Raw genomic sequence first — 26712 nt, 5'->3', positions numbered from 1 at the left:
TTGTGTTGTAATTGTGATACTCATTGCATGAAAAGGACTATTAAATATTGTGTAGTAAATGTAATACTCATTACATGAAAAAGACCATTAAATATAGTGTTGTAAATGTGATACATTAGTATTGATGCTATGTTTAATACCAACTTTGACAACCAGATTTTCATCCATTGCATGTTATCGATTGCCATTTTCATTATTCCATAATATTGAGTTCAAAATATGGAGTGCAACAAGTTGCCTAAATAACTATGTAAGAGGCACAAATGAGCAAGTATTTTAAAGAACCGTTTGGCTATATGGTTCTGAAACTTAGCAAATACCATTATAAATATTGACATTGCAAATGTGATGCAATTTTGCAGCTTTGCCCATGATGTTGCTAGTTGGAGAATACTCATAGAGATTACACGCCGCAACATACATGTGTGACGTAACTAACAGGTGCCATGTTGGATGCAGTTTTGTTATGTTTTTTCTAGTTTGCAAAACACCATTACTTTAAACTAATTAATTGATTATTTTACGTATATTTCACATAATTTGCCACTCTAATAATAATAGTATCAGCATGATTAATCGCCAATTCGACAGAGATACATAACATGATTTGCAAGAGAAAATTCAAGGGCAATAAAGTTCTACATGTACACATATGTTGGTGCCATTGATTGATGTAATCCTCTCTCACTGAGCAAGAGCACTTGTGTTGTAGACGAGAAGAACTCCCCCCAAAAGGACGGCACCGAGAGTGATGGCCCAGAGAATAAGACCGTTAACACCTTCACGCACCATCAAATAAATATCACAACAGAATAAGAGCGAGAGACACGATGGATAGACAGACAAGCAAGCCAATATTGCTTCACATACAGAAAGAGTTCTTTTGTGAAGTCTAGCAAAGAATTTAATGCATTGAGCTTCTTCTTATGTGAAGTCTAGCAAAGAATTTAATGCATCGAGCACTTACCTCCCGCATAGGTATCTCCATTTGCAGACCATTCTTCTGGTGTATAGATGGGGCTAAAATTTGGAAAAACAAAGAAATAGGTCATCAGCTATTAGAAAACAGCCGATTACCAAATTAATGAATCCGCTCATGTATTAACCGAATCATTTAAAATGATCGAACCAACCATGATATCCCACAGACCAATTGACCAAACTATGGAATAGGTTAACTAATGTATGTCTGAAAATTTATGGACGCCGCGGAGTATTTAAGTGAATCAAGTATTTCTGATAGCCAGACAATGACTTAACTTACTCATTACCCAGATTTACCAAGTTTGGCAATAGCACATTTCATCTACAAGAGTTTTCATGGACACATTGTTTAACCAATTGACCAAACTATGGATAATTCAACAGAAACAGTTAACGCCATAACCAGTAGAACAAATTCATAAAAACAGTCTCCTAAAAATTATTCACAGACATGTTGCTTGAACAATCAATCAAACGCTCCACCAAATCACTCCACTGGTCTATAGCCAACTACTTAGGTTGTTTACCCAGGTGGCAATAACCCCACCATGGATCACCTAGTAGATTGACTAGAGAATGGATTCGATACCAATAATCTAGTTGATCAACCAAACTAGCAATAAACAAAGAATCGGTTGTGCTAGTAATGATCTAGTTACACAACCAGGGTAATGATAATCAATCAAGCAATGCCTTTAACTAGGAATTAATTGCTTGAACCAGCCACGGCTTCTCAACTAGTGCAAATGTTTAATCCATTCCATTGATGTTTCGCCAACTTTTTAGACTCTTATATGCTGAGAAATTAAAGATGGAAAACCTTACTAGAGTTAGCCTACCTGTATCCATCAACATTCACTCCATACTTGTTGGTGTATTGATAGACACCTTTTCCCTATGAAGTAACAAAAAGATGGGCAGTAGATTAGCTATGGATAATCAAGTATTTATTATATTTAAGGCATCACAAAGATTATTGTCACACAACGAAATAGAACAATCACAAGACCTGTAACAAGACTAATATCACCTGATACATACATCTTTAACAAGAATACTAACAAACATAGAGGTGTGTACATGAGATTAGCATCACACGATACATACATCTATAAATGAGATTAGCATCATGTGATACATGAAACTATACACAACCTTGGCATGATGGGATACATCGAGAGTAAGATTATCATCGAATGATATTAGAATCATATCATTACATACATCCAACACAAGGTTTAGCATCAAAAAAGAAAAAATAAGGATCTAACAGATTTGAGATGATAAACTCTTACATTAGTCTTTCTGCCAGAGGCGTCTAGCCCATTTCTGAACTTGTTTTCACCAGAGGGACCTAGAAATAGGCAAAAAAAAAGGGGGGGGGGGGGAAGAAAGAAGGATAGAGCATAACCAGAATGAGAAAGAGAATTAGGGTTTTGTTTAGAAGAGAAGAGAAAACAAAACAAAACAAAACAAAAAAAAAAAGAGAAGAGCAATCACTAACCAACTGGTTCTTTAGACTGGACTTTCTTGCCAGAGCTGGCAGTGACTTTGAGGGAGGCAGGGCGGCGCAGATGGGCGGGCGAGGCGAGGCTAGGAAGGCCCTGGATTGCCGATCCAGAGAACTCTGTTCTGAAAATGGGAGCTGTAGAAGCCATAGATGCAGAAACAGCAGCCATATCCTCCTCTTATCTCTCTCTGTCTCTCTCTGTCTGTGACTGTCTGTATCTCCCTCACAAATACACAGATAGATGAGAATTACTCTTGGGTCTTCTCTCCTTTTCTTTCTTCTCTTCTTTCAGAGAGAGAGAGAGAGAGTGTGTGTGTGTGTGTGTGTGTGTGTGGCTCACAAACATTGGTCCCATGTGAGAGGGATAAGGTGAGGAGAGAGAGGAAGGCCAATCTCTCTCTCTCTCTCTCTCTCTCTCTCTCTCTCTCTCTCTCTCTTGTTCTGTGTCTCTCACCTTATCCACATCCCAACCCATCCTTTCCCCATCCGGCCGTCCATCTTTTCACCATCCGATGACCCCCTGCCCATCTATGTTCCTCTCTGTCCGGCGCCACTTGTCTCGAGTACCTACCCAACAGCTCTGCGCAAGAACCCAGAAGCTCCTGCATCAGTACCATCACACATGCATCGCAAAACCCCTCGTTGATCCCATTTATATGTGGAGGATCTTATATTCCAAGGCTCTGCTTCTGCCAAGGTATGCCACGCGCGTGTGTTGGACAATGCAAAATACATTTCGATGAGGGCTCACAATGAACTCTTGTTGCATTGGGTCTCATCAGTATGCAATGATTTCGATTGTCCCTTATACAACAAAATTGACGAAAATCAATAGCAACGCTCTTCGACGACGACAACGGAATTTCTCACCATCACGAATGCATCGAAAATCCATCGTTGATCCAGTATTAATATGTGGAGGATCTTATTTCTGAGGCTCTAGTCTCGCCATGGTGCACACACATGCATATACGCCACACGTGTGTGTTGGACGACGCTAATTACCTTTCCAATGAGGGCTCACGATGAACTCGCATCGCATTGCAACAACTTCGATTGTCCCTTGTACTACAAAACTGAAGAAAATCAATAGCAGGGCTCTTCAACGGCCACAATGGAAACATGCTATTAAAAGAAAGGCAATGGGTGAGGAAAAAGGAGGGAATTTAATGTTTTTATTACAAGGTGCCAACACCTTGTATTAGATCTTATGGCATGATATTAGCAATTGGTAACCGTTCGGTTTGAACCGAACCGTCAAACCACAACTTAACAGCTTAAATGGTTCGGTTTGGTTCAAGCCTTTACCGATTTAACAGTTTTCTGTTTAGATGGTTTGGAACCACGGTTCAAACTATTGAAACGGTTTGACGGTTTAGAATTGACACTTGATAATTAATATTTTTTTGAACATTTTAAGCCTAATTTTGATATTATAAGAAAAATCTTTAAGTTTGAAAACTTAAAACTTAAAATATTGAAAAATTTTATAATTAAAATGTAAAAATTTGAAATTTAACCTAACTTGAAAACCAAAACCAAACTGCGAAACCGTAGTTTAACGGTTTAAAGGTTTGAACGTCTCTAAAACCGTTTAGTTTGAACTTGAATTTTTTTTAACAGTTCCATTTAAACGGTTTCATGGTTCTGTTCAGTTCGGTTTAAGTTTCAATTTTTTTAAACGATTTGAGTTTGACACTCTTGAACCAAACCAAACTGTTAACAATTGCTACATGATACGACATAATTCTTACAATATAACCTTACACATGAGCAATGATTCAAGAACATTATTTACACACCCCCTAGAACACACCCGAGAGTTACTAAAATGAGTTCTTTTTAGAGACCGAAATATGAGTGCCTAAAAACTACATACACGTATTGCTAAGGATTTCGTAACAAATGCAATTATTTCAAATAGTTCCAACAAGTTTTACATGGGAAATGTAGAATTCACAAGCCTTTTAAAGGTGTATCCTTTACTTGATGATGTTTGGCAGGCATAACTTTATTGCTTAGCAATAAGAAACTTCTTGAATTTTTTGGACAAAAAAAAGAAAAAGAAACTTCTTGAATTACTTGTTACATTTTCAAGTGATGTAATTGTAATAGATTGTATGGTATTTGTTTCAAAACAGAAAGCATTTGGCTCCTAAAAGAAGACAGGCTTTGACAAGATCCTACATCTCAATCAAAACTCATTTAACAAATTTGTCCATGTATTCCAACTTCATGCTCGATTTAAACTTGATGTCCTATGCTATATATTAAAAATGTCAATGACATGTTCGAGCTCCATGGTTGTTATTGTCAATTCAATGTGATGTGATCATGGGAATGGGAAGTTGCGATTTTCATAGGTTCACTTTGACAAAACCATAGGATGAGGGGATGTCTATGACCCAATGTTATGTTACTTCTCTCACTTGTGTATTCCTTTTGCATAGTTTTTAGCATTGTGTTCATTTTATATTCTTTCATAGCACAACCATGGGTCCTTCAACAAGGAGCCCCTTCTTTTCCTTGTGGATCAAGGGAAACAACATCTTGAACCAATGGGGGAGCCAATTTAGTAAAACGTTGTTTGTGTCTATTGTGGTGACTTCAACAACAATTTTCTTTGCAATTAAGAAACCCTAGTAGACATTTGGATTTGGATAGGTCACTATGGTGGGAGCAATCTGTTCTATGCTATATAACCCTATATCTAGTAGAAACTTCATGACCTCATGAAACAGTGGGTCAATCCTTCATGCATTTTGTAGGTCTTGGATGACGTGGAGTATGGGCCAAAGTGTTGGACAGGAAACATGGGCATGACGGTATCGTTAGCAAGTAGCTTTTTTGAAGACATGATAGGCAAATCCAGCTTAGGGATCCACGCACAATTTCACCCTCCAAGGGTTGCATAATGTCTCGCATAGCTTGAGGAGGTGCTTGAGGCCATTTTTGACAAGTCTATCATGGATAGGTTCAAGGAGGATTGGCATTTGAATATGAGAAACAAGGGGAGAGTAGTATAGCAATGGAAACATATATGGATATAGATTGGCCCAATTAGTGTGGAGAATGTTGCATATTCCTACGAAAATTGCTACCTTAGAGTTATTTATTCCACACATGAACCATTATCTTCAACCTAGCTATCACCTACTAACTATGAGGTGACCCTCTTTTTTATACAAAGAGCATCTCTTGTTACAATAACGACCCCTAGTTACGAAGAGAAAACCATATTATAGAGGGTACCCTTAGCTACATGTTGGTTGACCCAAAGTAAATCTTGAGATGCTACATGTTGGTTGACTTGTGTTCTAGTTCACTATGGAGAGTGTGGAGGTAGAACACCTTGTCACTTATCCTCCATTTGATCCAATGTAATGATTGTTGTCACGATGTGGGAAGCTCATGATTGGAAATACATCAAACTTAAGAGATATAAAAGGTTGAAGGATAGAATAAAAGTACGACACGAGACAAGATGAAAAGCATGACAACAAAAAGATATAGCTCAATCATCAAGAACTTATACAAAGAATGAAAGTTCAAGGAAAAAAAATCGGGAAGAAGGAGAAGGCAATGGGCACTTCTCTCCTTCTCATTGTAGCAGAGAAGTAGCACCCCATCAACCACTCCCCCACATAACATAGAAATTGGTGTAGTCGGCAAAGACTACTGACACCATACCTGTAACTTAATGCCCATAGCTTAATGCCCAAGCCTAAACTTCATAGTTGAAGTCCTAAGTCTACCCTCCCCCTCTTCCCCTTTACACCTATTCCATTGCCCCCAAAGGGACTACATACAATAAATGGCATGGAGGCAACTACCCAATACATATACCTTCCCTTTTGATTGTATCGCTTTACCAATTGTTAAAGTCTAAACCACATTTTACAAATTCATTGTTCAATAGATTAACACACACATATACACAACTACTTTTCACACAATTACATATTCACATATCCCCAAAAATGAAATAAAACACACAAAATATCCATAAACATACAAGCATACACACTTAACACACGTACAAGCACAAACACACAACTACTGATAAAACACATGCACACCCATTTACACGCACAAAACAAAATATTCCTGTGACTACACATCTTTTACACATATCCGCACACGATCAACACATACTTACACATGACTACACGGACATACACATATGCATGCAAACAAATAATCACACACACACTTCCACACATAAAAACAATTGATCAACACATACACATAAAGCACAAATGCATGTAGGCCATTCACACAATAGCACTCATGTATAAAATGAACTACCATGTGCATCTATATATTTTGGCACATGTATTCACCAACCTAACCATATTCCACAAGGAAGGGCGACAACATCATATTTTCCTGCATACACATTGTGCCTACAATTGCACCCACACCAAACAAAAAGGGATAACTCCACATTAATTAAATATCATCTCCCACAACCGTTCATCAATAACACCATCACCGAAGGCATCTTCCATGGTTCAAGTCCTTGGTAGTCCCACTCAACATTCACATGCGCACATGAATTTATACTATAGCATAAAGTCCAAAATGGTGTAGGAGTGTGAGGGGCAATAAAGATTTCTAACAAGCTCGAGGAGGCATGAACACAAAAAATCAAGGTGTTGGCATTAAGGATGATAATGAATGGAGATGGGGCAGGATCGGTGAGATGCACCACAAGTACGTATAGAGAAGAGCGCATCTTTTTGTGTGATATTAGTTGTGAGGAAGCTAACTTGTGTCTATAAGACCATAATAGTAGCACCAATGAATGGGATTTGTTTGATGTGATGTGCATTGGCCTCGTGAGCCTCCTATAATTGGTGTATGGAGGAAGCTATATAAGCATGAAGGAGTGCCTCTTCTGTTTCATGAGGTCCACAATGCCATCATACCTTTCACTGTCCTAAAAACACCTAGTATAAATTCCATCTGACAATTCACCATTATCTCCTCCATAATGTGCATTAGATCTATGGTTTGCTCGATCTCATAGGCAATCGTTGTCCCTCAATCAATATGACAACCATCCAACTTCACTCATCTGATTTCTCGAGCCCAAATCCTACCAATGAGATCCTCTCACCCATTTTAGTCTTTCAATTGCACAATAGAGAATCTAAACCTAGATTGGTATTTAGAGGACATCATACAAGAGGACGCGTGAATGGGTGTGGACATCAATCTGATACCCATCCAACTTCACTCATCTGATTCCTTGAGCCCAAATCCTACCAATGAGATCCTCTCACCCATTCCCCCAATCCTCATCATTATCAATCAATTGTGCACTATTCTGCATCCTCTAATCCAAGCCCATTCAAGCGTTCTCTTGTATGATGTCATCTAAATCTCAATACAGGTTTAGATTCTCTTTCATGCAATTGAAAGACTAAATCATATGAGATTTCAATGAGAGTATGTTTGAAGTAGAATGCCCTTGGGATGTCCACAATGAATTTGGCATGTAATTTGGAAGAAGCTAATATCAAACAATTGATTTTAACTATCACGATGATTAAAATATTCTCAAAAACATAATGTCAAGTAGAATCTATTATAATAAGTTGTAATCAAAAGTTTTATCCCAAGCATAAGAAATTTACGTAAACGAGATGCACTTCCACTAGAACTCCTTTGATGAATGAACATGTCCATGTTGAGAGTAGGATTGCTCTAGGGTCTTCGCGATGTTGTGCACCATTAATTGGAAGAACATCCAACAAACATATAAATAGGAATAGACTTTGCTTCTCCAAGGCAGCGGAATCAAAGAAATACCTTTACTATGGCATGAAAAACACGTTACTCAATCAAATGCTTATATTAACTTATTCTCTCTTCTCTTGATACCTCTTTTACCCCGAATCAGAGTGGAGAGAGGAGCTCCTTCCTCTATATCTACAGCAGAGTTGTCCCACACTCGCAAGCTATTTAACTCAAAAATTAATGAAATAACAAACAATGCACAAGGCACTCATTCTGAATGTGTGTCTTATGATCTATGGGTTAGTTAGGGCTAGTTAATCATCCACAGTAACAATTTTTGCATTAATATGGCTAGCTCATATAAGTCATAAGTAAACCACCAAACCAATAGATTAGAAAAAGGTTCCAATATAAGTTTCCATTCTTGGAGGTCGAGTTACAAACTGCAATCAGTTTTCAAACTACCATTTACCTAATAGACTATAGACTTCATCTAAAGAAACCAAATAAACATAGAAATCACACATTACACAAGTATGTTCTTGTTGACATTTTAGTTAAGAGCCTATTTTTAACAATGAGCCCTGGCAGATCAGAGTAAGGGTATCTCAATATTTAAACCGGTGGTGTTCCATGCTTCTATGAATGCCCAGAATATAACATGTAAATGTTAAAACTTAAATCATATAACAGCTTTCAAATATGAAGATGGTATCATACCCTGGTCACATAACTCAAATAAGACACTCAAACACATGTTGAGAAACCACACTTGCCTACATAAATTTAGTACCAATCTCGTTCAAGAAAATAAATTCAGGAGTAATTCATGGAGTGAGAATACTCCACTCGCAAACCAAACATTGGAACTGAAAGAAAATAACAAACACATCAATTTCAACTCAACAAGGGCAGAAATATTCTGATTCTACAATCCACAAACCAATTAAACAGGAGCCAATACATAGTCATCATTAATAAGAGGGAAAAACAAAACAGTCCAAGGAGAGCCGGAGATTTCAAAACTATCTGAACTCATCATAACTCTTAAGCTCAAAATAAAAAGGAAAAAAAAGAGAAACATATCAGAAACGATAACTTACACCAGAGTTGTGAGTAAAAAAAAGGAGGAAGTGGGGCAGGGAAATTCTGCAGAAACACTCCCCAACTGCAGAGTCTGAACACATGCTGGCATAATTAAGATTCGTCAATTCTCTCTCTAGGTGACTACCATCAATTCTCAGGTATGTCAACTTCTCCATCATCGATCTCAGTCTGCAGATCTTTAGGGTCTTTGCCATCGACAGTACAACCTACAGAAACGCAAGTCCCCAGAATCTCCTTGACAGTGCCGGCGAGGTTCTTAGCCATGGATCGGGGCCTCATGACGCGGGCGATCTCGACGACGTCGTCGATGGAGATGTTGCCATTGTGCTTGATGTTCTTGGTCTTCTTACGATCGCGCTCAGGCTCCTTGAGGGCTTTGATGACAAGAGCGGCGGCGCTGGGGACGACGGCGACCTTGGCCTGTCGGTTCTGCACAGTGAGCTTCACAGTGACGCGGAGACCCTTCCAGTCTCTGGCAGTTTCCTTGGCGATGTCTTCACCGATCTTCTTCGGGGAGAGGCCGAGGGGGCCGATCTTCGGGGCGAGAGAGGAGGCAGCGCCGACCTCGCCGCCTGTCACGCGGACGTACACCTCCACAACCTGCGAGGGATCGAGCTTGGGAGGCATGGCTATGGCCTGAGTCTGAGTCTGAGTCTGTCAGGAGCGGAAACCCTAATTCCTCGCAGCGGAAGAGCAGAAAGAGACGCAGAGAAGAGAGCTTCGCGAATACATACACACACACACAGAGGAGAGAGAAAAACCTAAACCCTAATCTCTCCCTCTCTCTCTCACACACAGGCGCAGCCCACACCGTCGGATCAACACCTCCCATCCGACGGTCCGTAGCCATCCCAGCCGTTTCACATTTGGACGCGGAAGGCCGTCCATCCCCGCGTGGTATGAAAGTGTGATGGGCATTGGGGTGTATCATGTTCTATAAAGGAATGATTCAAGTTTTAGGAATCGGCAACGGCTTGGCTCAAGCCTAAACCGAACCATTAAACCGTTGTTTAAATGTTCGGCGGTTCGGTTCGGTTTAGCCTTGAGCCTCCTTACCCAATTTGAGCTTCTATAAAGGAATGGCTATGTGCTAAGGCTAGTTTCATTTCCAATCAAGTCTCTGGAAAAAGGAGCAGAGGGTTAGAAGGGTTTCGATGTGGGTGTGGCCCATGGTCTCCATGTAAATGATATCCCGACCATAACTTATCTTCTTAACATCTACTATACAACAACGAGTGACTTTGAAGCCAGGTATTCGAAGGTGGCTTATATAAGGCATAGATCGCCCAAATCATGTCATATGGTATTTCCAAGCTTTTAAGCTAGTCAAACAACCGCTCTCTAGGGACTGTGTCATAGGCTTTGTGAAAGTTCACAAAACAATCGTATAATTTCCGTTTGCAAGCATTAGTCTCGTTAGTTGAGCATCTCGGTTTGAATATATGATCAACTAAGAAAAGTCAGGCTATTCGGATGCTCGAAGACTTAATGTCTCCATATAATCATTGAGCTTTGCTTCATCATCGCAACATATAGTTTAGTGAGCATGTGGCCAATCATAATAGTCTTATACGTATTTTGGTCCATGGGGTCACATCCTTTATGTATAGGGGATATTGTGTTCATGGACCATTGTCATGGAAAACCCTCTGTGAGGGCACAATTAAAGGGTAGAGTGAGAAATGGAGTTAGGCCCTCTCGGGCATATATGATGTGTTGAGCTCGCAACCCTATGTGATGCATGGACTTTCTATGTTGTAATTTCTATGTTAAATCAAGAGAGGAGAGATGGGCTCAAAGATGTCGAGAATAGATGTTTGAGAGCTCACATGTGATGTGTATGATGGGGTGATGGCCTAGTTTACCAGAGTTGGTGGCGTTAGAGATATCACTCTATAGCTCAATAAATAGGAAGCTATGGTCGATGCCAATAGGGCATGAGAACATCCAAAAGGAGCTAATCAAGTGGATATCTTTAGGTCGTCCTATTAGATAATTGATTGTGTTTTCACCTCCTCCATGTGTGAAACATGTGATCACTTCTGAACACGGCCACCTTGCAAAACCATTATATGATCACCTAGTGCCTGCTCAAAAGTTTAAGCAGATGATGGCCAAAGCTTGTGGCTCCCACACCTTGGTCTTTCAATATACATGTTATCCTATAGCTAATGGATCAACACTCATCATTTCTAGATTTTTATCAATGTAAAGAATCAAGTGTATGATTATGTGCAGCTGAATGAAAATGTGTGTGTGTGTGTGTGTGTGTGTGTGTGTGTGTGTGTGTGTGAGAGAGAGAGAGAGAGAGAGAGAGAGGAAGCAAGAAAACTGTATTGACAAGAAAAATAAAACAACCAAGAGTTACAAAGGAGAGAAGAAGGTGCTTATATGGTCACCTTCTCTCCACACTCTCTTACTACCTCTTGGGAAAGAGGTGGGGACCTAACTACCTACCTCCTAACTATATGCCATAGAAGTTAAGTTCTATGACACATTAGTTATGTTACAAAGCGGTGGGATGTTCACACTTGGCTATTTCTAAGGTGTGTTCCCACACTAGGGAAGTTGACTTTGAGTCTCAACAATCCATCTAAATGTTTGTGCACTATCGATATTGGATTCTCGCATTGTAATCTCTTACAAGGAAGACTTTCCCTTGAGAAGAGTATTAGATTATTGGGAAGGCCCACATGGCACTCGTTGATAAGTTAATCTCATCTCTCGCCATATTATAACAAGATCCTTTTGGAAGAAAGTAATAAATGGCATCTCAATTGTAGCCGACTTGAATTGGCCAATGTGTCGACATTGAATTTGCAATGGTTGAACATCCTATATCTTGAAAGATTCCATTGTTGATATCCAATCATGAGGTGCCATGTGAAAGGTTGTTGTCAATTTTTTCTCTCATTTACTTCATTGTCATAGTTACAATCACAAGTATACAAGAGGACATACATACTCATACTCACATTATACATACACATAGACACATACACTTACACTTATACAACATACACATATGTACATATACACATAAATATCCACACAACAAAACTTTACACATACACATAGATACGTATATGAACACATTTATGCGTAACAAATATAAACATGGATGCACATATATGCATAAATTCACAAACTATTTACAACAAGCACATACCCATTCCATAGAACTAAATCACAATCACTTTAACATGTCCAAGCTCACATGGTTCTCTTACACACCCACATAATATAGTTCGCATATTTACCAAGCCGAACCACATTACACATTCAAGAGCAAACTACTACAAATTCCCTAGGCATCCATGCCAAACAAAAGAAAATAGGTGTCATCAAAGTATCATCAACTGCAACCATTCCAAGACATTACCATCTACAAAGCCATATTCCCTAGTTCATGTCCCCATTGGTTCCACTCACTTTCACATGTATGCACGAGTTTCTCACGAAAACAAGTTACCAATGGGTGTAGTTAGTGGTAGAGATTTTGAGTTTACTAGAGATTTGTAGACTCAAGTCCTTAAAAAGTTGGAAACTACTTTAAGCAAGAGTTTCTTTAATCATCAAACTAAATGAGTCAATAAAGTTATTACGGATATGCTTCAAGCCCATGTGGTGAAGAAGCCTACAAAATGGGAACAATACATTACCATCTACAAAGCCATATTCCCTATTTCATGTCCCCATTGGTTCCACTCACTTTCACATGTATGCACGAGTTTCTCACGAAAACAAGTTACCAATGGGTGTAGTTAGTGGTAGAGATTTTGAGTTTACTAGAGATTTGTGAACTCAAGTCTTTAAAAAGTTGGAAACTACTTTAAGCAAGAGTTTCTCTAATCATCAAACTAAATGAGTCAATAAAGTTATTACGGATATGCTTCAATCCCATGTGGTGAAGAAGCCTACAAAATGGGAACAATACCTCCCTTCAGGGCCCTCTCCGGTTCCCCTGGGGTGGGGAACCTTTCCTTATGTGATGTGTTCTCAGGGACGGGATGGGACTCGCGTTCCCATTGAATCTTCATTCGTGTGGTCAACTTCGCTACCTTATTAGTGTTTTCTTATAACAACTCTAAACATACTTCAATTTGATATAGCCCATTTATGTTTATGTATGGTTTTTAGCCACAACCCTCGTTAGTCTCACGACTTGCAACATTGAGAGCATGTCTACGTGTCGGTGGAGTTTCCCTACATGTCAATATTGTTAGCCAATGTACTCAGACCACCATATACCTTTTTTTTAAACTACACGAGAGTGGTTGTAAATTTCCTACGAGCCTTTAGTCTCACAACCCTAACCTTATGAACTCTCAGTTACACTCGATCATGTTAACTCTCAAATAAGACTCTAGTTAAGCCTTAATAAAAAATTTAAAAATATTGAACCATGGCCTTTGAGGAAGCATATGTGTGAGCTATCAACCGACCGCCGCCATCATCAAGCAATGGCCACTCCTCAAGATTGGGAGAATGATTCTGATAACGAGGATGAGCAACCACCACCTCCTCCTCCGCAATCTCCACCACTCCCACCCCCTTCACAATCGCCACAACCTCCCTTACCACCACCACCACCACCACCCATCGACCAACTCCCCACAACCACCCCAAACACACACATCTCCACTTGCCCTAACAATACCCCACCCACCCAACATGATTTCCCAATACCCCCTACCCCTCCACACCTTTTGGTCTCCCATCCCCCGCCCCCACCCTCATACTCCAACACTCCCCCAACCAACATGCGTGCGTGCGCACGCGCACACACACACACACACACACCAAGTAGGAGCTCACCAACTCTGTATTAAGCAAAGCCCTCCCATTCAACCACTCATTTGCATACCTCATGCTCCACCAACAACTCCCGCAGGTCTTCCACATCGTTGAACACTTGAAGGGAATTGTATGTAGAAGGTTCAATGCTTCACAATTCTACACCGACATGGTGGAGCAATACCAACCATTGATCGAGGAGATGGACGAGAATCTTGGTTAAATGACCAATCTATTGGGAATTAGATTTTAGTGAACTCCCCCTCCTCACTTGTTTGTATTCCTACTACCTAGAAGTTGTTGTTGAGCAATCAGCCAACATCACCATGCCTTTCCTCAACAACATTCCAATAAACAGGTGCTTTGAAGCAGATAAGGACAAGACCTTGGATGGAGATGGGTGTATGCACTTTGAGAAGGATCACATTGGACTATGCTCCTTTTACCAATGTTGCTCACACTCACACATATATCATGAAAAATATTATAGTTTTTTTTTTTTTGTGTGTGTGTGTGTGTGTGTCTTTTGGTGAAAACACATAATTATATTAATAAATGTGTGTAAAAAAAACTACTTACAATGGGTTATTGTCACCCACTAAGTACACTACATGAGTAGTGGAACATGTTGAATTGCCAATAGGCTTAATGCCACAGACATGCCAACAGTTATGTCAAGATTTGACCCCTTGACCTCTTGTATTATAGTCAATTGTTATATTGTAAACAACACATCCAAGTACATAATCATGTTATGTATATCCAAAATATTCTCAAGAATATTCTAATGCATGTACTTCAACTCACAGTATACTTGTAACCTCCTTGGTCCCTTTGAAGGGATTCAACACCAGTCACTAACACATCAATCTAGTATTCTTGTTGAGCCCCATCTTCTCTCCTTGATTTACATCTCTGTGTCTTTATGCTCTTGTATTGTTCCTAGAGTCTTAAGTTCCTCACCTCGTTGCTCCCAACTTCCCTAGTTTCTAGCCTCATCTTGTCTCCTTGAATGCTATCTTTGTCTCGTTTCTAGCCTTGTCACTTCTAGCTCCAAGTTCGTAGCCCGTTGCTTATAGCCCCATCATCCGTGCTCTGTCCTAGTCCATGGTTGGTGTGTTCGTGACAGTTTGAATCCCTTCCAACTAGAAGCACCACCCGTCTTCTTCATCGCCTTTGTTTCTAGAGTTACCGTCATCAACATCCTTGTCTTCGACGTCATCATTTTCAACACCTCTTCGTCCAATCATTGTCGTCATCAACACTACTTGTCATCATTTTTAGGTATCATTTTGCATCACGGTTTTGGTGAGGAGTGCTTTTGATCGCTCACCTTCCTAGTTCCAGTGGGGGTCATGACCGCTCACTTTCCTGGTGGGGATCGGATCATTGCTCGCTTGCATTGCATTCTCGTTATAGTTCAAGTCTCACGCCACTTTCTGTTGGCGAGGACCGATTTCGATCACTCACCTTCTAGTTTCAGTGGGGGTCACAACCGCTCACTTTCTTGGTGGGATCGCGTGGGTTTCTCGCTAGTGCTACCATTTGTGCTGTGTCATGGGTCAACCTCGACTATTTACCCTCTCATAATAGAAGAAGTCGAGTCGATTGCTTCACTTGCACTCCTTTGTCCATTTGTGTTCAGTTCTCGATGAGGGCCGCATGGTCACGCTCACACTCGTTTGTGTTCCAGTTCTCGGTGAGAGGGTCGCATGGTCACTCACGCCCATTCGTGTTCCAGTTCCCGATGAGGGCCACACATGGTCACTCACTCCTGTTCGTGTTCCAGTCTCCGGTGAGGACCACACATGGTTGCTCACTCTAGCTATTGTTTGTGTTCCAGATCCCGGCGAGGACCAACATGGTCGCTCATGCCCGCTATTGTTCATGTTCCAATTCCCTGTGAGGACCACACATGGTCACTCACACCTGTTGGTGTCCGTGTTCCAAGTCTTGACAAGGATCGACATGGTCTCTCATGTTCGTTGGTGTTCGTGTTCCCTGTGAGGACCGCACATGGTTGCTCGCATTCCAATTCCCGATGAGGGCCACACATGGTCGCTCACTCCCATTCGTGTTCCAGTCTCTAGTGAAGACCACACATGGTCGCTCACTCCGGCTATTGTTCGTGTTCCAAATCCTGGTGAGGACCGACATGGTCGCTCATGCCCGTTGTTGTTCATGTTCTAGATCTCGGTGAGGACCACACATGGTTGCTCATGCTCATTGGTGTTCATGTTCCAACTCTCGACGAGGACCGACATGGTCTCTCATGCCCGTTGGTGTTCGTGTTCTCTGTGAGGACCACACATGGTCGCTCACGCCCATTGGTATTCGTGTTCTAGTCTCCGGTGAGGACCGCACATGATCGCTCACTCCAACTATTGTTCGTGTTCCAGATCCCGACGTGGACCAACATGGTCGCTCATGCCTGTTGTTGTTCATGATCCAATTCCGATGAGGACCACACATGGTTGCTCAAGCCTGTTGGTGTTCGTGTTCCAGCTCTCGGCGAGGACCAACATGGTCTCTCATGCCCGTTGGTGTTCGAGTTCCCTGTGAGGACCGCACATGGTCACTCATGCCCGTTGGTATTCTTGTTCCAGTTCCAATTCCCGGTGAGGACCACACATTGTCACTCACGTCAGTTGGTGTTCGTGTTTCCAGTGAGGACAACACATGGTTTCTCACACCCACCACTTCTCGTTCACCCCTACACTGTGCTTTCAAAAAAGCAATCGTAAAGGGGAGGATAATGTCACAAACATGATGACAATTATGTCAAGATTTGAACTCTTGACCTCTTGTATTATAGTCAAGTGTTATATTGTAACCAACACATCCAAGTACATAATCGTGTTATATATATCATCATAGATGGTCTATTCACATTCTAGGAGTTTTTTAGAAAGTTCTAAAACTAGATGGTTCTAGAGGGCTCTAGAATATTCTCCAAAATATTCTTAAGAATATTCTAATGCATGTACTTCAACTAACAATATAAATACTTGTAACCTCCTTGGTCCCTTTCAAGGGATTCAACACCAATCATTCACACATCAATCTAGTATTAGAATTTCGCCATCTTGTCTCCTTGATCTTTATCTTTGTCTTCATGCTCTTGTGTCGTGCGTAGCTTCTTAAGTTCCTCACCTCGTCGCCCCCAACTTCCCGAGTTTCTAGCCTCGTCACTTATAGCTCCGCGGTTGGTGTGTCCATGACACTTGAGACGAACACTCAACCGAGGAAAGAATTTCCACTTGCTCCAATAAAGAAAATTGCCACATTAGTACTCCCTTCAACTTTCGTAGATATGCTTTCACTCCATGTCTACCATCGAATACAAAAGCGTTGCGCATATTTCAATTATGATGCGATCCCCAATATCTCAGAAATAGAAAAATGATCTCCATCTCTTATTTTGTTTCAACCTGTGTAAATTGTGCAAACACTCACTGTCTAGGTGTCAAATAACACCGTGATAAGACTTGCTAAATTTGAGAAATGTAACTCCAAATCTGACAATCAATCGAACATTGTATAAATCAATGAGTACTATCTTCCATTTGAACAGTGCAAAAAAAGCAATTACCCGTTGCTAATCCACGATGCTTTAGAGCTAATCCCAAAGGCAATCCTCCAATCAAAACTCTCCAAATGAAGACCTTTGCTACAAGTGGCAATTTAGAATGCCAACTATGTTGTAAGATCTGACACCACCCATGACCAGATTTGTGTATTCTCCATTCTTCTTCAACCTTAGATGATAACCATCCAAGAGACTCAACATAGCAATGCTACAAAAGATTAGTAGTCACTTGTAACAAAGACGTTTGACCCTTTAAACACCAATCAATCCACAATTGTTCTCTTGTTTGCAGAGGTAAGGGACCTTGCATCAATGGAATATTTTGTAGTTGTTGCCAAATAAACCCATAATTAGGCGGAATGCGTAATAATTGTCGCACTTCAACAAACTCCAAAATTCTTTGAGTTGAAGCCTTAACTATATCTCCCACTGCTTTGACCCCCAAACGAAACAAACGATTAAATTGAGAGCGTTGTCGTGAAGAATTTCGGCCAGAGGCGGAAACCGGGAAACATTGGCTACATCGACGGGGTGCAGCGTGTGTACGCACCCATGTACATTTAGTGTGAATATCGAGGGCGCCTTTATGGCACCGAAGAGTAGTCAAGTCAGGGCAGACGATCCCATGTAAGCTAGGATTTGTCCCACATTGTAACGCATCCCTTTCCTTGTTCTATAAATGGAAGGGAACACCCTTTGTGAAGGGGTTGCCCATTTTGCATTAGAGGGTATACCGTTAGGTTTAGAGTTAGCTTCTTCTTTTTCTTCTCCTTCGTGTTCGCTTAGGGGTTTGTTGCAGCTCATCTACTGTGCAAGACCCCGCTCGGCGCGACGAGCCCGAGAGCTCCCCGACGGCGGCTTGACAGCAGACGACTGTTGTAAGCTATCTTGGTCCGGCTTGACGCCGGGAATGTATTCTTCCCTTTATATATATATATATACACGTTTGTCTGTGTATATTCGTGTCGTTGTTGGCGTCGGGTGCTTACCCTCTCCTGCGTTTTCTGTACATAAGGCGTGGGTCGGGTTGGGCTGTGTGTGCGAGTGTGTGTGTGTGTGCGTGAGTCGGTGTTAAGCTCTCTCTCTCTCTCTCTCTCTCTCTCTCTCTCTCTCTCCCTTCGGTTGCTTCCGGTGTGTTTCTGGGATGCCCCAGAAACAGTGAAGCACGACTTCCTACGCTCCATCGCTCTCTAGTCCAAGACCCCCGTGGTCCCGCCTTTCTCCACACACGCGCGTAACAACGCGACATATTTGGTGAATCCGACGTGAAAGGCGGCAAGGGAGGATGGAGTCGGAAGACGATGACCTTGCGGAGATGGTGGCCGAAGTGGTGTTGGAGTCGGCACGAGTGGTGATGAGGCGAGAAGCAGCGCAACAAGCGGTTGAGCGAGTGGTCGAAAGAGTCGGTCGTTTCAACGGGGACAAAGTCTCGTCTTACTTGGAAGCCTACAACGCGGAAATGGAGGAGCGTGGCGTAGACGAGGCGTTGAGGTTGGAGTTCTTCTGCCGGGTCGTAGCTGTCCGGATGCATGCGGAAGTAAAGGAGCTCCGTGAGGCTCATAGTTCATGGTAGGCCTTCGAAGAGGCGCTCCTGAAGGCATACGGAGGACGGCGGAAGAGCCGGGGACGACACGACTTCGACCAGTGGGTAGCATCGGCAAAGACCCACCGGGGCGCGACGAAGGCGTTCCGAGAGTTCGAGCGACGGCTTGCCCGGCTCCCAGAGCGGGAACAAGGTTTGGTGGGGGCGAACAAAGTCCTTTTGTTCGTCAGGTCGATCGACCGAGCGGAACGGGAAGCCATCGGGATTGAGCTCGAAGACGACGACGGAGCGAATGGGCTTACGGAGGACTGGTCGAAGGTCGGAAGGGTGTGCCAACGGCTAGACAACGAGCAAGCCGAGAAGGCTAAGAGGAAGGTACGTGACGACGTGCCATCACAGCGGGAAGAGGCCGAACAGCAGAGAGAGTCGGCAAGGGTCGGCGTTGGGGACCGGATTGCGGAGGCGTACGCAGCTCTCGAGGCGATGCTTGAGGAAGAGGAAAGACGAAGGCCGCAAGCCGAGACTGAGAAGACGTACTTGCCCCACGCGACGACGGAAGATCGGTACGATGGTACCACGGGAGAGGGTGCGGAACGAAACGCCCTCTCGACTTGCGGAGATAGAACGGCCAAGGACGAGGCCGAGATACAGATCGCGGAACCGGAACGTTGGGACCAGCGGTTTCGGGCGTGTCAGCCCGAGATCCCGGTCGTTGGAGAAGCAAGCCCAGACGGGGCTTGCGCGATCGGTAAGAAGACGACCGCCGACCACGAAGAGTCGGTGGCTACGGACAAGGGCGCAAAACGGACGAGCGATTCTTTGTGTCTTCCCACACTTGCTCCCGAGACGATGGCAGTCGGGCCTGAGTGCCCACCTGAGTCCCAAGCGGAGGAAGGTGGCGGCGAAAGGGCAAGAATCACCGGCGAGACGATGCGGGGAAGGAACGGACGAAAGCCCACGAACCCGATTCCGGAGAACTCGGCATTCGGGCCCGTATGCCCATGTAAGACCGAGGAGATGGATGGTGGTACCGAGGAGTCCTGGCACGATGCCAGCGAAGTCGGATGGGAAACGGCCTACGAGGAGGCCGAGGACGAACGCGGCACGAGGAGATCGGCATTCCGATACGGGTGGAGCGTAATCCGGTCGTGGATCGTTCGATCGGGGCCGGATTCGTCATGAAGGTGCCGATACGGGAGAGGGTGCGGGACGAGCCGCCCTCTTTTACATGGGGAGAAAGACCGACCGAGCGAAGGTCGAGATTTGGAAAGAGAATGAAAGCCGGTCCTATGGGGTTCCTTACACCGATCCGGCTGCGGGCCCGAGTGCTGGCGTAAGTCCTATATGAGAGGACGGTGGCGACAGGAGAACGGGACTCGGCAATCCGGAGAAAGACGAACGGACCTGAGCGAGAACCGGGCGGAGCGGACTCCCGGATGACCATTCCGGGAGGGAGGAAGAGAGCTAGCCTACGGAGAGGCCAAGAACACGGTACGTCGGTACCACGGGAGAGGGTGCGGAACAAAACGCCCTCTCGGCATGCGGAAAAGGACGACCCGGGACAGGGTCGGGAAGACGGACGGGCGGTCTACGGAGGATCCTTCACACCGGTTCTAGAGACTTCGGCAGTCGGCAACGCGGTCGACGTAAGACCAAGATACTGACGGTGGCGGCGAGGTGACGAAGACAAAAGGGGCCACGGACGGGCGGTCTACGGAGGATCCTTCACACCGGTTCTAGAGACTTCGGTAGTCGGCAACGCGGTCGACGTAAGACCAAGATACTGACGGTGGCGGTGAGGTGACAAAGGCTATGGGCGTAAGGAAGTCCGGTCCTACGGGATCCCCACACTTAACCAGAGACTCCGGCAGTTCGGCCAACGTGGCAACATGAGACCGGGAGAGAAGGTTGGTGGCGGCGGGAAACGGGACCCCACTACGCGGAAGACATGAGGAGAGTCCGGGAGGGGCTCAAACAAAGACACCCGAATTTCGGCAAGAATAGAAACGGAGTCCGGTCCTATGGAACCCTCACACCGATCCGGAGACCCCGGCTGTTCGGCCAACGTGGCAACGTAAGACCGAGGGAGAAGGACGGTGGCGGCAGGGAATAGGACCCGACGACACGAGGTTTCGAAAGGAGCCGGTAGGGGCAAACACGGGGAGGTGTGTCAGGCCGGAAATGCACACCTGGGACAGAACAAGAGTCTCGCAAGTGGCCGTCGCGGGCCGGATCGAAGCGTGACTACGGGACGATGTTCGGCGCGGGCGGGGCCGAACGAAGGAAGCAGAAGACGGCACAAGGGAGGTGCCGGGAACGAGGTGACAAGTGCCTAGTGGACTGCACAGGGTAAGAGTCAGGGGATGGCTAGAAAGGCCGAAGGAGGATCCTCCACACTCGCTTCGTAGATCTCGGTAGCTCCGTCGAAGTAGCGAAGACTAACACGGCAAGCCGGGATGACAAGCTGGTGGGGGCGAGGGGACGACGGCAAACGAAAGACTCGGGACCTGTTGCAGCAGCACGAAGACGGGAAGGGCCAAGCGGGCTACTACGGGGTGTTCCTCAGATGCGAAGGACACTAGTATGCGGGTGAGCGGCGATGCACGATCTGGCCGGGAAAGGGGCCGACGAGGCGTGCAATGAACCGGAGTACGGCACAGGCGGTGCCAAACAACGGTCGAGGGTATGTGGCACACGGAGGTGCCGGAGCGGGAAGGCGAGCGCGGAGAAGACCGAAAAGGGATCCTCCACACTATTCCGGAGACCATGGCGGTTCGAGCCGACACGACGACGTAAGACCATGGAGAAGGAAGGTGGCGGCGGGAGGACGTCGGGCATACGGCGGGAAGCGGGGCGTTCATACGGCCGAACAAGGGCCAACGAAAGTACGCGTACTACGGAGATTGCGGCAGAGGACCCATCGACGGGTCGAACGAGCCTACGGGGAGGCCAGCGCGAAGGAAGACTCGAAGCCGACAGATCAAACCGGCAGCGAGCCGGGATGCAGATCACGGAAGACCGGTTTCTCACCGGCCGAAATCTCTCACCCTTCAGCCGGACTTGGCACATACCGGTGGATGTGCGGTTAGGTGGGGGCGGATGTCGTGAAGAATTTCGGCAAGAGGCGGAAACCGGGAAACATTGGCTACATCGGCGGGGTGCAGCGTGTGTACGCACCCATGTACATTTAGTGTGAATATCAAGGGCGCCTTTATGGCGCCGAAGAGTAGTCAAGTCAGGGCAGACGATCCCATGTAAGCTAGGATTTGTCCCACATTGTAACGCATCCCTTTCCTTGTTCTATAAATGGAAGGGAACACCCTTTGTGAAGGGGTTGCCCATTTTGCATTAGAGGGTATACCGTTAGGTTTAGAGTTAACTTCTTCTTCTTCTTCTCCTTTGTGTTCGCTTAGGGGTTTGCTACAGCTCATCTCCTGTGCAAGACCCCGCTCGGCGAGACGAGCCCGAGAGCTCCCCGACGGCGGCTTGACAGCAGACGACTGTTGTAAGCTATCTTGGTCCGGCTCGACGCTGGGAATGTATTCTTCCCTTTATATATATATATATACGTTTGTCTGTGTATATTCGTGTCGTTGTTGGCGTCGGGTGCTTACCCTCTCCTGCGTTTTCTGTACATAAGGCGTGGGTCGGGTTGGGCTGTGTGTGCGAGTGTGTGTGTGTGTGTGCGTGAGTCGGTAAGCTCTCTCTCTCTCTCTCTCTCTCTCTCTCCCTTCGGTTGCTTCCGGTGTGTTTCTGGGATGCCCCAGAAACAGTGAAGCACGACTTCCTACGCTCCATCGCTCTCTAGTCCAAGACCCCCGTGGTCCTGCCTTTCTCCACGCACGCGCGTAACAACGCGGCAGCGCAATCTCTCCTTTCCTGGCCAACATAATAACCGAGAAGACACAAGCAACTCTTTTTGCAAAGAAATACAATGCTCTCTACTAGATGATGGTTTCCATACACATAACCAAAGTGCTTCTTGCCATGAGGTAACCAAGTGTTGAACATATGTAGAGACTGGAATCCTAAGTGAAATACATCCATTCAGTAATTGCCACCATGAAGCCTTAATCGTTGTCCTCCCATGTGTTAAACCCTTGATCTCAATGAAATATCCGTGGTTGTGAGTTTGAACACATGTCTTGTAATAATGAAAATCTACGAGCCATCATATGTGTAAAGAATAAGATATTATTCTTGTGCAGCGGAAGAGATGCGTGTTATGTGTATGTGTGAGAGGAAAGAGATGAGAGAAGAGAAAACATAAGATAGATAGATGAAAGAAAAATGAAGTACTCAAGAAGAAGGTGTATATTAACAAGGAGAATAGCAAATACAAAATGTAGCATTACAAGGAGTCACAACCGGCTCTCTATGAAGTAGGAGAAGGGTGCTTTATATAAGGTCACCCTCTCTCTTCATAAACTCACTACAACAACTGCTCTCTCTTGGGGAATGTGAAGACTCATAGTCATAGGGAATATGGAACTCATTAGTTATGTGTCATAGAATATGATTCTATGACACATAGTTAATGTGTAGAGAGTAGTGGTGTGACTCTTGACCTTTGAGTGATCATAGATTCTCAAAGGGTGTGTTCACACATTGCACTAGGTCGAGCTTGATTCTCAACATGCCCCCTCAAGCTCAACTTGGGTCAGTTCCTTTTGGTTGATGTCCGCTTCGGCTAGTATCCGGTTCGAACAATCTCCGATGTCCGCTTCGGTTCATTCCTGGTTCGGACGGTATCCGGTTCTCTCTTGTACTCCCCCTCAAGCTTGGCAAGTCAGGGATGTCAATCCAAGTTCTGACATGAATTGCCGAAGCTTGTCGGCTCCTAGGGCCTTGGTGAAGATGTCGGTTGTCTGAAGATTCGTGTTGATGTGTTGAAGGTTGACATCTTCGGCCTGAACACGCCTCGAATGAAGTGATAGTGCACTTCGATATGCTTTGTGCGTGCATGGAACACCGGGTTTCGAGCTAGATAAATATTGCACATGTTGTCGCAGTAAAGGGGAGTCAGATCCTTGATGGGAACGCCCAGATCCTTCAAAATCCTCTTGAGCCATACGACTTCACATGTAGCCACGACTACACCCTTGTATTTAGCCTCCATGCTCGAAAGTGCAACGGTAGGATGCTTCTTACTACTCCAAGATATTGCTCTGTTGCCGAGCGAGAGGACAAATCTGGAGGTCGATCGTCGATCGGCTCTGTAGTCGGCCCAATCGGCATCTGTGTACCCTTCGAGTCGAATTAGTGTGGCCAATTCGTAATGAATACCACAATCCATTGTGCCGCTCACATATCGTAATGCTCCCTTAGCACAATCCAAATGGATATCTCGTGGAGTTTGCATGAATTGGCTAAGGCGGATGACCGGGTAGCTGAAGTCAGGTAGAGTGATCGTGAGATAGATGAGGCTCTCGATCAGTTGTCGATACTGAGTCGGTTTGCACTCGTTTGTGCCGGAGTCGAGCGCTAGCTTTAGGTTCCGATGGAGAGGGGTTGCCACATATTTGCACTCAGTCATCCCGAACTTGTATAGCAAATTGAGGATGTAGTGCCATTGAGAGATCATAATGCCGATTGGAGTCCGGATTACTTCGATGCCAAGGAAGTAATGGATCACCTTCATGTCCATCATCTCGAATTTGCTAGAGAGGAGGGACTTGACCTTGTTGATGTCGATTAGACTTTCACCTCCAATGATTAGATCATCCACATATAGGATGATGACAATTGGGCTTTTAGAGTTGTTTTGTATGTAGAGGGAGTTGTTGGATTTCGACATTCGAAAGCCGATTTGATGAAGATATTGCTTTATCTTCAAATACCAAGCACGCGGTGCTTACTTAAGGCCGTAGAGTGGCTTCTTCAGTCGGCAGACTACTTTCGGATGGAGCTCGATTCGAAGTTGGGTGGTTGTACCATGTACACTTCCTCTTCTGATTTGCCTTGAAGAAAGGCGTTCTTTACATCCATTTGATGGAGGTGCCACCATTTCGCCACTGCAAGTGCAATTATGGTGCACATAGTCGTCATCTTTGCCACCGGGGAAAAGGTCTCTTCATAGTTGACTCCATGTGTTTGTGCATATCCTTTCGCTATGAGTCGAACTTTGTAGCGGTTGACGGAGCCATCGACATTATACTTCACCTTGTAAATCCATTTGCAACCGATTGCCTTCTTGTGCGGTGAGTGGGGAACGAGATCCCATGTCTCGTTCTTGCATAGTGCCCGCATCTCCTCGTTCATTACTTCGACCCATCGTGGATCCTTGGTTGCTTCCGAAAAACTTTCCGGTTCTCGAACTGTCGCCACCTTCATCATAAAGGCATAGTGGTAGGCCATATAATCGTTGTAGCCGAATCAGCTAACAAGATTCTTCTCATGGGTGGAGCAACAGAGTTTTTCGTTTGCCATGGCAATAGCTTTCTTTACGCCAGGTGTCCTCATGATAGGTACATCGAAGCCACCAAACTCACTCTCGAGGGAGTGAGTTGATTTGTTGCCGTTGAAGTGATTGTCTTCATATTCTGGCATTTTTGTCTTGCCTTTGTCCATTTTCGGACTAGGCCGAGATGTGCTTTGGTCACTCGAGGGCTCTTGTGGCCCACTAAGCCTTGTCGTAATCGGATTTTCTTCAAAAATGTGTTCGAGTCGATCTCCATCTTTCTATCTCTTGTTCGACGGATTTTGGTGTTGTGATGTTTCTAACACATAGTGTGAAACCACCCTTGAAAAGAAGTAAAATAGTAGTTCAAATAAACTAGTATTGTGAAGTCAACTTTATTGGTAGCAAAAATATTTTTTCATTTGCCAAAGATAATTCCTTATAAATAAAAGGTCAAAAGATTGAACCTTACTATAAATAATGATGAATATTAAGTTAGAGGCGATTTTCAAAAGTAGAGAAAAAGATGGGGAGAGAAAAAAAAAAGCAAGCGTGGATATGAGGAGCACAGTAGAGGAAAAAGCTCATAATTTCCTCGTCAGATGTCCAAATTAGGAACGAAAAGATGCATAAGAAAGCTAACCCAAAGAGCTTTTCAAGAAGATCTTTTATGTGAAATTTGGGGCTAGAAAACAGAAATAGCGAGGAAAAGAAAAGTCGACTCACATAGACCAACTTTTTTTTAGGGGAAAAATGCAAGCACTCCTAAACCTATAAATAAGAGCCTATTCTAGTGAAGAAAAGGGGGGGGGGTAGGAACATGGAAGCTCTACTCAATCGGAAGGCAAAATAAGAAGGATCAACAACATAGAGAGACATCATCAACAAAGAATCACCTTCGTCTATATTCCACTCTCTTCTTTGCTCCACCTCTCTTCCCCCTTCCTTTATAAATTATCTCTCATATTCATATCAAACCCGTTGTAAATTGATTCTTATTTTATAAAAGAATTTATTATATTGCAATAAAATAGTGT

General features: G+C 44.1%; 2 protein-coding genes across 2 annotated transcripts; both read right to left on the bottom strand.

The window, feature by feature from the left end:
* Window positions 1-552: 552 nt before the first annotated feature.
* PSBR (photosystem II subunit R) lies at window positions 553-2713 on the bottom strand. The gene is made up of 5 exons (XM_087330741.1): window positions 2489-2713; window positions 2280-2338; window positions 1824-1879; window positions 968-1020; window positions 553-779 (listed from the first exon to the last, which is right to left on the bottom strand). Exons 1-5 carry the CDS (start codon window positions 2661-2663, stop codon window positions 685-687), a joined length of 438 nt encoding a protein of 145 aa, XP_087186867.1. The 5' UTR covers window positions 2664-2713; the 3' UTR covers window positions 553-684.
* A 6744-nt stretch (window positions 2714-9457) lies between these two features.
* Window positions 9458-10036, bottom strand: LOC147855181 (large ribosomal subunit protein uL11z). Its single transcript, XM_087329942.1, has one exon. The coding sequence runs from the start codon at window positions 9971-9973 to the stop codon at window positions 9473-9475; it is 501 nt and encodes a 166-aa protein (XP_087186068.1). The 5' UTR covers window positions 9974-10036; the 3' UTR covers window positions 9458-9472.
* Window positions 10037-26712: the final 16676 nt, after the last annotated feature.

Source organism: Azolla caroliniana, unplaced genomic scaffold (assembly GCF_043228905.1).
Source record: "Azolla caroliniana isolate FFs.n. ecotype wild unplaced genomic scaffold, voAzoCaro1.0.p SCAF_14, whole genome shotgun sequence".
NCBI lineage: Eukaryota > Viridiplantae > Streptophyta > Polypodiopsida > Salviniales > Salviniaceae > Azolla > Azolla caroliniana.
The sequence above is the reverse complement of the archived record's forward strand: the minus strand, read 5'-3'. Positions and strand labels throughout refer to the sequence as shown.